We start from the raw sequence: 14,724 nt of genomic DNA on the forward strand, positions 1-14,724 counted from the left end.
CTAGCTTTTTAATTTGAAAAATTCAAGGCTTCAAATATAGTTACAAGTGACACACACAAGGAACATACTTCTCTTCATTTAAATTCACTAGTTGTTAATATGTTACTCTTTTCATTGTCTCTTTTTTTGACTCCTTTGTTTTTGACAGTTCAAATCAAGATATTTTACTCCTAAAATTTTCAGAATGTTTTTCCTTTGAACAAGGGTATGCTCTGTATAGCACAAAGAAGTCATTATAATCAGTTAATTTAGATTAAGGTCTACTCTTTCCTAACATAAAAATGCATATTCAAATTTTCTTAATTTTATTAGTATCTTGAAACTGCCCCTTCATTTAGCCTTGAATTCTTGATATTCTCTTCTATAAAGATTTTAAAAAGGTTTTTATTAAAATACTTCTCTGCCTAAAATCTCACAGATAAACTATATATCTTCCTCTATGATGTTGCGTTTGTGATTTTTCTAAAGATTTTTATGAGATGGATAGTATCTGAAATTCACAGTACAGTGAGACTTTTTGATTTTCTTTTCCCATTGCAGTTGTCTGGCAATTTAATTTTAGGGGTCAAGCTATTGTGAATTAAAATCATAAAGCTTTAGAAGAGATGAGAGATAATATGTGCTTCACCTATTCATTTTTTTCTTTCTACTGAGATCCAAAAACAGAAAGCTTACCACAAAGTGACCACTGATTCCAACTCACAGAATTTTCCCTGTATTCTAGTAGAGGAGAGAACATTAGATGGAGTAAGAATTTTTTGGTGGGGAGGAGAGAGGGGAAACAAAATATGTCTACATGCATACTTTTATGGGAAGAAAACAGCTGTCACAAAATGTAAATACTTGGTAATTCAGGTATAGGGCAGACCAGTCCTTCTTTATATCTGGTTTTTTTTTTTTTTTGCTGTATGTAAGTTTACAAGTTTCAGAATAAAACTTTGGGGGAAATAGGGCAAAAAGCACAAATTAGTTTGGATTTTGTCAGTTCAATTTGAGGGGAAAGGCACTATCTTACAACATTTTCATAACTTAGGTAATAAAAATATTCTACAAAATTATTACAAGTTCTTTAAACCTGGTGATATCCACCATAGAGAGACATTTAGTTGACACTCTGGCCTCTGATTTTGAGGCCTTACTCCCCCTGGCACCCTTTTTCAGCCTTAACAAGACTTCTGCCAATGATTATATTTCATGGATCCAATAAGTTTGTATGGTAAGTCCTGAAGTAGTTGTCACATTTCAGAATGTGAAACATGGAAATCCTGTTAAGCTTTAATCCTGAGTAATTTGGTGATGTTCATAAAAATATGAAATTCATACATTCATCATCATCAAAATTAAGAGACTTACCCATCAGAAGATGCCATTGAGAAGACGAATAGAAAAACCACAGACTGGAAGAATTTTTTTCGTCTGTTTTTTTTTTTTTTGGCAGTACTTGAGGTTTGAGCTCAGTGTCTTGTGCTCTGTAGGCAAGCACTCTACTGTTTGACCCATACCTCCAGCCCAGGAGAAAATTTTATAACATATGTATCTGTTAAAGGACAGGTATCTAGAAAATAAAAAGAACTCTGGCATTTCGATTAAAAATAGGCAAATGTGCAAAAGATTCGAACAGATAGTTCACAAAAGAAGAGAAATTAATATGCAAAAAATGTGTTCAGCACCATTGGTGCTCCAGGGGAGGACAGTTAAAACTACATTGAGATCCCACTGCACACTCATCAGAATGGCTTAAATTAAAAGACTGACAACATTAACTATTGAGAAAGTGGTTGAGCAAGAGAACTCATGAGTTCTTAATGAGTAGGGTAAATGACACAACCACTTTGGGAAAAGGTCTGGAAGACTTTAGTACATTTAGAATGCATATGTACCTATACACTATGACCCAGCAATTCCACTTCTACATATTTATTTAAGACAAGTGCAGGCATGTTCAGTTATCCCTCAGTATCTATGGAAGAATGGTTCTGAGTTTCTGCAGAAACTCAAGTTCCATATATAAAATGGTGTATTATTTGCATATAATCTATTCATATCCTGCCACATGCTCTAAATCATCTCTAGATTACTTATAATACCTCATATGATGAAAGTGCTGTGTAAATTTTTGTTAGATTGTATTGTTTAGGGAATAATGACAGAAAAAAGTCTGTACAAATTTAGTACAGTCACAAGCATCATAGGCCTAAATGCATTTTCCATCTTTAGTTGGTTGAATCTATAGATGGGAAATCTGTGGGTACAGAGAGCCAGCTGCTCACAGGAGTCTTGTACATGAACAGTCCTAGGAATCTTACTCATTAATAAAACAAAAGGGGAGCGGAATGAATAGACTTCGATATACTCTGTACGTCACTTGTGTATACTCGTATGCATACAACAGTGTTACCTATCACAGGAAAGGAATAATTGCTGTTGCAGATAGAAGGAGTGATGAGAGTATAAAGCAAACACAAACCAAAAGACATTGTGTGATGCCAATTTTATGAAACTCTAGGAAGGTAAAACTAATCTACGTTGAATTTTCTTTTTTAAATGCTGAATAATGGGGCCATGTCCAAGGGTAGGATAGAATGAGATGGGAACAGCCATGAGGGAAGGCATCTAAGTGGTCACTTAATGTTCTAGATCTTGATATAAGTACTGGGGCATACGTTTGTTAAAACCCAGAGAATGTACACTTAAAATTAACACATTTCATTTTATGTGAATTGTTCGTTAGAAACGGTAAAAAATGTTGAGCTATAGTTTATGATGTGCAAGCTGAAATATATTGGGGATGTGGACTGATACCTACAATTTACTTTCAAATGCGTTATACAAATAAGATGGATTAAAGGATGAATATAGAGGAATGAATAGATATGCCATAAACAATCAAATAGACTGTTAATAGTGCAATCTAAGTGATAAACAGATACTGTAAAATTCTTTCAGCTTTATTATATATTTTTAAATTTTTATAATAAAGCATAGGGGAAATGCTCATATATACGTCATGAGATAGCCATTTTTCTGGGTCATATACTGGCCATTTCCTATGGTTGAGCCTAACATGCAAAAGCTTATCGTGTTGCCATTTTATTTAGCCATCTCTGTCTGACTGGATATTAATACAATGTTCCTTCACTTTACTCCAGTCATTGTGCTTAGAGGGACAAAATTAAGCTTCTGTTTTCCCTGAGCAGCAGAGACTCTTTCCATCTGTGGGACGGATTCTTTAACATCCTAGTCATTCTCTGTTTTTAAGTCTGCCTGGTTTGGCTCCAGTGCAGATGTTCTGTCTCCTTTTGGAGGCAGGGCCAGGAGGGCTTTCCAAGAGAATGATCAAGTTGCCTCCCTTGGTCTGCCTTTGGGGCGTGAACTCCTTGCCTCTTCTAAGCTCTGGCTTCCCAGGAGTGCCTGAGCAAGGAGAGCAAGAGACGGAAAGACCTCTGCCCTCACAGACTTCTGCAGAGTCTTCTCTGTCAGTTGGTAAGATTGGCAGACATGTTGCCCACAAGTGACAGGTGTCCAAGAGTTGCCTTGGAGTTCTTTGGAAGGCGAGGTGAAGACCTTCCCCATGGCACATAACTTCCTCTAACCTCCCTGGGGCCCATTCCTGACAGAATGTCCCAATACTTGTGTTTCTGTGGATCCCTTACACAGCAGTCAGTCCTTTAGAGTGGGGTACTGGCAAGATTGAAACCATGGTACTTCTTTGCTACCTACTTAGATCCATGGGGAGCTGCCATCTTTCTGGGAGTTGAGGCTGCTTTGTAGCTGTGGTGTTTTCCTGGCCACCTTCCCTGCCCAGTTCTCAGTTTCTGCTCAAGCACAGGATGGGCAATCAAGTCTGTTGCCTGAGTAGCTGTCCCCTGGGGGACAAGAAATCAGTTTTTCCATAGGCCCCCTTGATCTGAGCGGAATTCTTTCCCAGCATATCTCTCTCCCTCCCTCCCCTTTTCTCATTTGGCATATCTTACTCTCTTCTCATTTTGTGTTATCTTACTAAAATCAATTGAAAATGCAGATTTGTTATTTTGCAAAAATGTGTTTTTTTTCAGCTTTTGGAACACTGTATTGAAGATAAGTATGTTAGAAAACTTGGAGTTCATACAATTTGAAAGAATCATCTATTTAATTGGACATGATTTTTTTTTGCAAGAAATTAGGCATACTGTACAATCTGAGGAAAAAGTCCACAAGACTGTCCTCACGTCAGACACCAGCAATAATTTTGGAGGCTTCCAGAGCCACTACAGCATTAGAATGTTTTACATAGCTCAGGAGAGTGCTGTACTTACCATTACAGTTTTATTGCAGTGAAAGGACAGAAAACAGAAATAGCCAAAGGAAGAGACAAATAGGATGAAGTCTGGGAATTTTCCAAACACAATATTCATTATCCTTGGGATGTGGAACCCTTCTGGCATTGTTGTGTCACCATACATATCGTATGCAGTATTGCAACTGTAGGAGTTTGTCGCAGGCTTTGGTATCTAGGGTTTATTAGGGTTGGTCACATACTGCATGACTGACCATTAGCTTCCATCCATTTCCTCCAAAGATTAGAACTGATACAGCTTCTCCCTCGTAACTAACATGGCTGGGCTGTCCATTGCCCAGAGCTCTTAGTCAAATGTCCAAGTAGCCAAGGGCAAAGGGTAGATCTCTGAGTAAACTTAATTTGGCACTGTGCAATTTTTAGTTACAGCTATCCTTGTTTTTTTATTTATCAGTTACTCACCTTCATCATTACTAATCTATGTAGTTAGTTTTTGCTGGCTGTCTCCAAAATGTATTGTGATGCATAATTGTATCTAGTGCTATTTGGCCTATAATTTTTATAATGTGACTGTAAGGCATGTATGTGGTTTATAATTTATACACAATTCTTTATGTATATTTCGTGCTAATGCTTCCCTCCTCACTTACATCTATTAGGATACCTAATTGTAAATCCTGAAGTCTTTTCCCTGGAAAGTGAGAAGTGGTAGTGAGAGCTGTGGGTCTTTTGCCCCCCAAATGAGTTAATGCCAAGAAGCCTTCAGGGACATAGCTGAGGATCAGTGGCAGTCATCCACATTGGCTTGTGGCCTCCTTCCATTTCCTTGGAATTGGAGTTAACAGAGTAGAGTTGGGCTTTTTGTTGTTGTTGTTAGTTTTTAGTTTTGAAAAAGGAACTTTTTTTGTTCTATCAATTTTTCTCTCTCTCTGGCAGTACTGGGGTTTGAACTCAGGACCACATACTTGTTAGGTAGGAACTCTTTCACTTGAGCTATGTCGTCAACTTTTTTTTGCTTCAGTTCTTTTTTCCATAGGGTCTCATGTATTGTCCAGGGCTGACCGTAGACCTTCACCCTCTGGTAGCTGGGATGACAAGTATGTGCCACCATGCTCAGCTTACTGGCTGAGTTGGATTCTCCTAACTTTTATGTCCAGTCTGGCCTTGAACTGCATGATTCTCCTTCTGTTCTTGATCCTCCCACTTGCTGCCTCCCAAATAAGTGGGATTGCAGGCATGAGCCCCCACACCTGCCTGTTCTAACATTTTTTGTACTACTTAAGAGTTTCTAAATGGACATCATTATCTCATTGCTTTTCACACCTTTTGCTTCTCTAGGACAGCAGTATAGTGTCTCACTTTGAACATTATACTAATAACTGCTACCATAAATAAGAACGATTTGCCTAGGGGAATGAGTGGTTTTTTCCCCTGAGATGAAATCTTTAAATGAACTGTAGGGAGAACTAATTAAGCTTGAAGAACTGACTCATTAGGCATAGCTTGAAGAATTAGCATTTGAACTCTACCTCCAACATTGTGTTATTTTCTTACCAAGGCAGTTTTGGTACCACACAGATTAAGGTTGGGACCGGCAAACCTGTGTTCTGATTCAGTTAGTCTCCTCTGTAGTGACTCAGCATCAGTGCAAACATAGGTAGATGCAAGGACAGTAGGTCCCCACCTGGGGATTCCAGAGGATAATAAAGTTTCCAAAAAGTATTGAAGTACCTGGAGGCTGATAGGAATGGGTATTGCTAATATTTTATTTTCATTTACTAGTTCTGATGAAAATGCAAACTGTTTGCTCAGTTTTGTTTTCCTAAATTCTAAGACTCATGGTGGTTCCTTGTCACTCTTCCAACCACTGTGCCTTTTCTGCACCACATCAGAGCATCGCTAGGTTTTTGGCTGCCAGAACAAATGAAGGGGGCTGCAGAGCCCCTCCTACATGGCCCTACCCCTGTTCAACCCAGGTGTTAGTCACCCAAGATTGAGAAATTTATCTGAGAGGGAGCTGTGAAAACTTCGTGATGGACTGTTTAGTCCCTGGCCAGTGTTTAGGAATCACTAAGCATCACTGCTTGTCCATCTTTCTTCACTATTTTCAGGTCTTTTCCTCTTGTAAATCAATTTTAGGAACATTGAGTTGATGGAGATGAGGAAACCAGAAGTGACTTGGCTGTTCTTGTACCATACTTTATTTCTGAAATCTGGCAGGAAAAGGTTATTAATCCTGTAATATCAAGAATTTTTGTTTATTTTTATCATTTTTGAGGCAGGGTCTCATGATGTATCCGAGACTGGCCTTGAACTTTTGATCCTCCTACTCCTGCCTCCCAAGTTCTGGAATTATAGGCATGTATCACCATTCCAGGTACAAAAGAAATGCACAGTAATGAATGAAGTATATTCAAAGCCTGGCTTCATGAAACTTACATTCTAGAGGTAAAAACAGGTACTATCTCAGAGTAGTAATGCTATGAAAAAGTGCATACTGCTTAACAGCGTAACATACTAGGAAAGTAGAGAAGACTTCCTTGAGGAGGGGTATGAAAGCAGATTGAGGTATAAACTGAGTGATCAGGAGACAGTGAGGCAGGGTTATATGCTGGTGACAGCATTGCAACATTCCAGGGAAAGTGAACAGTTTGGGCAGAGAGCCTGGGACAGGAAGGAGCGTGGAAAGTTCTTTTGTGGCTGGAGTCTAGTCAGCCTGAGACAAATGACACAACGCTGAGGTTGGAGCGTAGGCTGGGGCTGTATTAAGTAGAGTCCTGGGACCACATTGAACATTTTGCGTTTTATCCTGAGAGTAGTTTGAAACCATCAGGGATTTTAAACAAGATAGTTATCTGATCAGATTTAAGAAATTATTTTGGCTGCTATATGGAGCAGTAAAGATTATGTTAAGGATTTTAGTTACTCAGAATGTGGTGATAACTTGGATTTGGATTGTCACAAGTTGAGAGGCAGAAGCTTGGGTGATTTAATACAGGGTTTCCCACTTTTTTATGTCATGGCACACATAAACCTTTTGAAAACTTTCATGAAACAACAAAACAGATAATGTTGACCAGGTGCTGAAGGAAAATCCAAATTTTAGCATAGTTGTAACTCATTTGCAGTAGCCAGATGGAAAATCTCTTTTTGAGAGATGAGTGTTTGAGAAAATGGTCAAGGACAAATCCCAGGTTTTTAAGCCACTCGCTTCATGGACGTGCTTTTGGGATTTAGAACATTAATGAGGAGAGGGGACAGATGATGATCTGTCATGGATATGCTGAGTTTGAGGTTTCTGTTAGTCATCATATAGAATACTGAGGAGACAGATAATGTGGTTTGGAAGGCACAGGAGAGAAAACGTTCAGCTCTACAGGTGGTAGCTGAAATCGTCTGGGAGTTGGCATAGGACCAAGTTATGGAATGTCCCTACTTCCATAAACTGGAGGAGAACAACTGGGCAAAGGAGACTAAGCATTAGAAAGTCAAGAGAGATGGTGGAAATACCAGAAGTTCTGAAGTCATGGGAGGTAAGAAAGAGAAAGTTTTCAAAGGAAGAATTCTTCTAAGAGGTCAAAAGTAAGATGAAGATAGAAAACTTTTCATTGTGTTTAATGACATGGGGGTCATTTGTATGATAGAGCTATTGCCTTGGAGTCATGTGCAGAAACCACATGGCAGGCTGCAGATTGTAAGGAGTGAGTGTGAGGTTAGAAGGTGACAGCAGTGAAACAACAGCTCTGTTAAGAATCCTATTTTGAGGAGAAGGCAAAAGATAGAGTAAAGGCTGACCATGAGGAGAGGAAGCTGAAATAAAGGAAATAAGGCAGGAGAATCAGGAAAGCATGATTGAGTGTGCGCAGTGTGTGTGGTTGGCATTGGATAGTCAGGATAGTTTGTTGCTAATGCACTTTTGCTGTGAACTAAGAGGCTATGGCAATTTCAAAGAACATTGTAGAATAGTTTAAGGCAGAGAAGTTTGACACAGATTTGGTGCAGTGGGAAAATAAGTGTTCTACTGAAATGTCGTGGGATTGACAGCAACACTCCATTGAGGTTGGCTGTACTGTGTCCTGGTCTGATTTCATCAGTGTTCCAACTGCCCAAGAGGGAGAGGATAAGATGCCATGGAGAGGATGAATTCTCATCCAGGAAGGTGATCATGGCAGACTGACACAATGAAATAATAGGGGAGCAAGTGGGTATATGAGGGATTTAAATGTGATGAACTATGCACTCTAGGATGGATATGGCAAGATGGAAGGCAGGAGATGTTGAAGGGTGTATTAATCAGCTTTGTCTTGCCATAATGAAATACCTGAGCCAATAAACTTATAAAGAGAAAAAAAATTGTTTTGACTCATAGTTCTGGAGGCTTGAATCCAACATCAGGCACTCCAGTTATTTTAGATGGCAGCACATCATAGGAATGTATGGTAGAACAGACTTCTTATTTCCTCATGAGCCAGGAAAACAAAGAGGACGGGCGGGATCCCACAATCCATTTAGAGGGCACACCCTCAATTACCTAAGGACCTCCTATAAAACCCCACCATCTGAACATTCTAGAACCTGTACCCCTACCCTAGTAGCACCACACTGGGAACAAGGAACACATGGACCTTTGGGGAAGTATCACTCATATTCATACCATAGCAAGGAGATAAGAAAAAAGTAGAAGAAAGAGAAATACAAGATCCAAAAAGAAATTGATAGTAAGCAGGGAAAATAGGTTGTGATCAAAGAGGGAGTATTTTCATGCTGTGTATCACATGAACACAGAACTGAAAACTTGGCCTGTAGAGATAGTTTTTCTTAGCCCAAGGGGCTGGGGTAGGTCATGCTTAAGTAGGTTTTACTCAGTCTCTGTAGAACTGCCTTTTATTATTTTGATTATTGTGGCTACTTACTATGAGGTTTAAAATGATGCCACTTTTCATGTTTATTTTGGATGATGTAGACAACAAGTTTCATTTGTTTGTTTTAAATGACCATATTTTTCAGTATTTCATGATAATGCCCAGCCCTTATGATGAAGCCAAGTAAGTAGAGCAGTTTCAGCAGTGTTGTAGAGTCTCTTGGATGAACGTGCCAGAAGAGCTACAGAAATATTTCAGCAAGAATGAAGATGTGTTTAAGGGGTGAATTAGGTTGTGTTTAAACTCAAGACAGGACCCATGGTGAGAGTGAGTGTTGGGTATAGAAAGGAGGGAAACAAGGTCTCTTGGATTGAAGAAATAAAGGAAAGAGAATCTGTCATGTTGGCTCCAGGATTAGATATAGAAATCATGTGGTTACGGTTGGAATCAAAGTGTAGAAGAGTTAACTAAGGAGGGTAGGGAGGGGGCACTGGTGATGGTTGATGGCAGCGATAGGGCTGGAGCAGGTATAATTGGATTGCCTGGGCCCCAGAGGAACTGGGTGGTAGTGTTATTAGGGGGTGAGGAAAATGATCTGCAAGCTAGAAAAAATAGGGGCTACTTTCCTCTCTTCCAGACCATGAAAATTAGGGAGGACTCCTGTAGCATTCTTTTTACTTATCACCATGTGTTAATTGTACATACTTATGGGGATTCAGTATGATTTCAGTATATGCATACAGCATGCACTGATCAAATCCAGCCTCTCTTTATCCTCCCCTCCAGCCTTTTCTGATTATTGTTCTACATTCAGGCTTTCTTATCTGTGGAAGTTAAAAAGAAAAAATAATTCAGTATTTTTTATATGTACTTCCTAGACCAGCAGCATCAGATCACTTGGGACTTAGACAAGCAAGTTCTTGGGTTCCATTCCAGATCTATAGAACTAGAACTTGGGGGAGGGGAAAGCTGGAGTCTGTGTTCTGTGAAGCCCCCTAGTGATTTTGATGTGCAGAACCATTGCTGTAAATGGTAAGGGAAGGAAGGAGTTAAGACTGAGCCTAGAGAACTGATAGATTTTCCCTTAGAAGGTGTTTAGAGGGAGATAGGGACCTTGACTCAGTGGACATGAGTCTTGGTTCGTGAGGTCTCCCATGATAGGCTGATATTTAGTCTCAGAGTACTTGTTATAGTTTAGGTCTTTACTTGGACCTAGGAGTTGCTATTGTATTGGTCCTAGCAACTGTTAATAGGAATAGTTATTATTACTTGTCTTTTCTAGAACATGATTGGCTATATACAAATTAACCTTATTTTTAAAAATTTTCACAAGCATTCCCTATTATAAAAATGACTTGTTATCATAAGAGGCAGTTGCATGGAATTAAGAATTTATTTTTTCTTAAATAAATATGAGAGATTAAATGGTATTTCAGAGTAGATTTTGCTGATCACCCTGTCCACCACATAGATGTGCCATCATTGTAAATCTAAGGAGGAAAGATATTTTGTGAAAATAACTGTTCATCTGTTGCAAAAGATAAAAGACGGGAACGTAAACTATAGCATATGTGAATGTGATCAAGATTTGTCATGAGGAAAAATTGGAACTGTATTGAAGAAGCCCCAAAATTGAAGTTGACCCCGGTTTAATAGCTGTGATTCTTGGGGCAGTTTAGTCACAGCCCTGTAATTTAGAATGCTGCTGGTCTAGCACAGGCTGGTAAAGAGAAAAGTGAAAAAACACTTGCAACTTTGGCCATTTTGGGGACAGCTGGGGTTGTGAACAGAGCTGTAAATTGTGTACTAGTCTTGAGTAATCCAAAAAATAAAAAAATATAAAAAGCTTCATGGATGGCTTCAGCAGATACATAACAGCCCAGTTTATTTCAAGACACATTTTATAAGCAGGGCAATTGAAGCCCAGCAAGAAGTTTGATGACTTTGCCCAAATCAAAGTTAATGGAGAAGCAGAATGCAAATCCAGGTCTGAGTCTGAAACCATACCAGGGCTATCAACCATGTGAGTGTGGTGGCTTGGTCTCCATGTGGTCCCATGAAAGGACCCTTGTCACGCTTACTTTTCCTCCAAACACAACACAATAAAAGGAAGTTTCCAGAATATTTGTTTAATAAATTATGTGGGATGGTAGGCCACATTAAACCAACAACTGATTGATTGTCGTGTAACATTTTAGCAAGCACTAACTTTAGTGGAACAAATCCTGGCAAAAAAGGAGGAGGGGAAATGGTACCCAGTCAAAGGCCAAGACATTGACAGTTTTATGTAGTTGTCCATGGTGCCTCCTTCATCCTGTCATCCTCCATCCCGTCCCACATCTAGGCCGTCAAATATTGGTACCTTAGGTTAGTGATTCCTCGTCAGAGTATTTAAATGTTTAGTTAGCTCGTGAAGCCTTAAATTGGAGTGAAAAAAATTAAAGACTTATAAACGGTGTTGAAAGGTCGCTGCCTTGCTCTAGATACTATTTATGCTAAATTAATTAAATATATTAATCAGAGTTCTAATGGATTCTGTGAGCTGCTAATCTTAGAACAGTGAAAAAAAATGGTATTAAAATTGTACTGATTTTATTTCCCAGAAGAGAATATTTGGAGATGGGGCTGTAGGGAAAAAAATGAGAATGTGGTTGTATAATCTTTCTCTAGTTCCCTTTTTGAGATGGTGTTTCCTAGGTCACTTCTCTCACTGCTCAGGATTTCTCTCTCTCCCATTCTTCCAGTCTTCCTATCAATCTTTCCCTCCCTCTTGTTCCCTTCTGACCATGACCACCTGCCCTCCCCAGCCCTTTCTCCCTCCTTCTCCAGGGAAATATTTTTGCGTTATGCCTTTATTTTTGCTGTTCAGAGGGCTATTTGTGGGATGGTGATGCTGTGAATCAGAATTCTAGAGAATTAATTTCTTGCCATGTGTGGTTCTGTTTCATTCAAACAAAGTAACTAATAGTCTTGTGGGCATTTGATTTAGATTCTTAAGGGCCAAATCAAGCTGTTTCTGGGCTCTGGGCCACAGTAGGATTCGTTTCAGTTCTGAATGATTTGGTGCTTATGCTGAAGCCATGAAAGCCTGCTTCCACAAAAACAAAACGGCAGCAGTACAGTTTGTTCCTTTTTCATCATGCTTGATTTTTCAGGGGTTGGAATGAGGAGGAGATAGGACCAACTGTGGAAGGAATCCATCCCCGAAGAGAATGAAGGGCTGTGGGGTTGTCAGGAGTGCATTTTAGCCTAAGCAGTTAGCAGTATGTGGCCATGAGGAAGAAGCCTCTAAAAATAACTGGTGAGCAGAGTCTGCAGTCAGGTCCAATTTCAGTTCTGGAGCCCTTGGCTGGGCAGGGTGGGCCAGGCAAAGCTCTAGGAGGGAAGGGCATGCAGTGTGCCTGATAACCTGCTGGGAGCAATTGGAGTTTTTTCCTTCAATATACATTATTCATGGACTGAAGAAATCAAAATGGCTGAAGATACAGGTACAATTTTTTGTTGTTTGGGTCAGAAGTGTTTTCGGATGTAAATGACAACTTTTTCCTGTATTTTCAGTTGTGCTTCGTTCAAATATTTTTGGCTAAGTGCTTTGACTAAGTCCTTCTACGTTTTCTATTTTGAACTCCCATAGACATTGACTTTTTATAGGGGTTTAATTTTTTCATGGCTTTAATTTGAATATGTTTTGGTGTCTGTAATATAGTCTATTATCAGAGACTGCATTTTATAAACTTTAAAAAATATATAGGCATTCTTCCTTAGTCTTGTAAGTTAATTACAATGAATTTAAAGAATTGTGTAAATTCAGATTTCATGTAAAATGATAGGAAACTTAGATACATAAGTCTAGTCTTGAATTGGTGAACAGACTTGGTTCAAGCAAATACTTACCATATATGGAAGCTGACCTACTTACTTGAGAAGCAGATGATAAATGCAAAAAAGTAAAAAAGAAAATCAACCAAACAAAGCACCACACATTAGAATTTCTTCCTTTTTTAAGAAATTGAATCTTTAGCTTTCAAGTGCTTTTAATGATGTGAATTTTCTTCTTAAATATGTGTCTGTTTTTGTGTTACTTTGTAAGTAAAAATTGCCCTTCTAATAGTTTAAAGCAGACAATGTTGGCCTATTGTAATAAAACTATATGTAAGAAAAAAAATACACGGAGACTGCTTATAACTCTTAGGTGTGGAAGTGGCAACTGAAGGGTTCTATTAGAATAGAGCTGGTGAGCATCCTCTTCTTGAATACTGTTTGGAAGAATTGGATAAATGAATCACAGAACTATTCTTATAAAGTGCTTCATTCCCCATTATAATACATCATGTACACACACAATTGACTTTTAGTTCTCTTTGGTGGTGGTGGTTTTGTTTTTTTGAGACAGTGTCTCACTATGTAGCCCAGGCTGGCTCTGAATTTGTGATCCTCCTGCCTCAGCTTCCAGATTGCTGGCATTACAGATCTGCACTACCATTTCTAACACCTTACTTTTAGTTCTTTTAGAAGATATTGCTCCCCTTTTCCATGGATTTTGTAGTTCACATAGTTAGATAAAATCCACCATTCCTTTTGACCGCTTTTTTAAATAGCTATACGTTCCCAAAGGGTAACATTTTTGTACATGGAAAAGTAATAGCTTAACCAGTGTTAATGGTTTTTTTCCTAAGGAAAAAAAAACTTTAAATGCATACTTTATGTATAAATATGACAGCCCCAACATAAGGCTAACAAGAATTTAGCAAGGATTGCTTTGTAATTCAGTCGTGGGCCAGGAACTGACTGCCATTCAAGTGCTGGGCACTTCTCTTTTCCCTTTCTTCAGTCAAGTAAGCAAAATGGCTGGTTGTCCCAAAGCCCACTCTTCATTTTGCCAAGTTTTCTCTTCTGACAGTTGCGACTTTTGCTTACTGTAGTGATTTTCAGTGTTTAGTAGTATGTGTGGGAACATTTTTCTGATTTGGAGGCCGTGTATGTTTGACTGGATAGCATAGAAAAAAATTGAATCATGTAGTCCTTCCACAGTCTTTAATTCCAGTGAATTTCTTCATGACCATTCCCCAGGGCTGCAGGCTGAACATGGGGACAGAAAATGAAATGAAGACTCTCTTAGATTTATTCTGATCTTAGAAAATAGGGGCAACTGCTGCATGTTCTTCCAGAATGTCTTAGTGACAAAGAGCGGGTATCAGCTTTGCTTAGGAAGTTTTAAGCACTTGCTAAGGGTTAGTCTTCCTGTGCTTGTCTAGTTCATGTGGAGAGAAACTGATCTGCCCATGGGACCTGGCACAAATTATTTGCTGTTGATAAACAGTTCCTCTCTTAAAAGACTCCCTTCTATAATTTAAGGTTTGATTCCTTCATGAAGTTAACAAATACTAACAGTAATAAAGTTAATAAGGCTGGAGTAATTCATCATTTATTTGACATTGTGAAGGAATGAAGTATTGTTAATAATTTAGTATTGTAGCTAAGTAGCATTTACCCTTTAAAGTGATAAATTTGCTTAATAACTGTTGTGAATGATCTTTCTAAACTTGATAATATATCTTACATTCTTAAGCAGATTAAAATAATATT

General features: G+C 38.7%; 1 protein-coding gene across 16 annotated transcripts in view; it reads left to right on the top strand.

Moving 5' to 3' along the window:
- The window catches only part of Asph (aspartate beta-hydroxylase), a 201,147-nt gene that overhangs the window by 16,043 nt on the left and 170,380 nt on the right, over nt 1-14,724 (top strand). The window contains exon 1 of one of the 16 annotated variants that reach the window (XM_074068618.1): nt 11,831-12,626. The exons of 9 other annotated variants lie outside the window; for them this stretch is intronic. In XM_074068618.1, the coding sequence (XP_073924719.1) occupies nt 12,611-12,626 (16 nt within the window). In that variant the 5' untranslated portion in view covers nt 11,831-12,610. Of the gene's footprint in view, nt 1-11,830; nt 12,627-14,724 lie in introns of those variants that run through there. 6 more of the 16 variants (XM_074068620.1, XM_074068612.1, XM_020180874.2 and 3 more) reach the window with 6 other exon arrangements.

Source organism: Castor canadensis, chromosome 3, assembly GCF_047511655.1.
Source record: "Castor canadensis chromosome 3, mCasCan1.hap1v2, whole genome shotgun sequence".
NCBI classification, from domain to species: domain Eukaryota; kingdom Metazoa; phylum Chordata; class Mammalia; order Rodentia; family Castoridae; genus Castor; species Castor canadensis.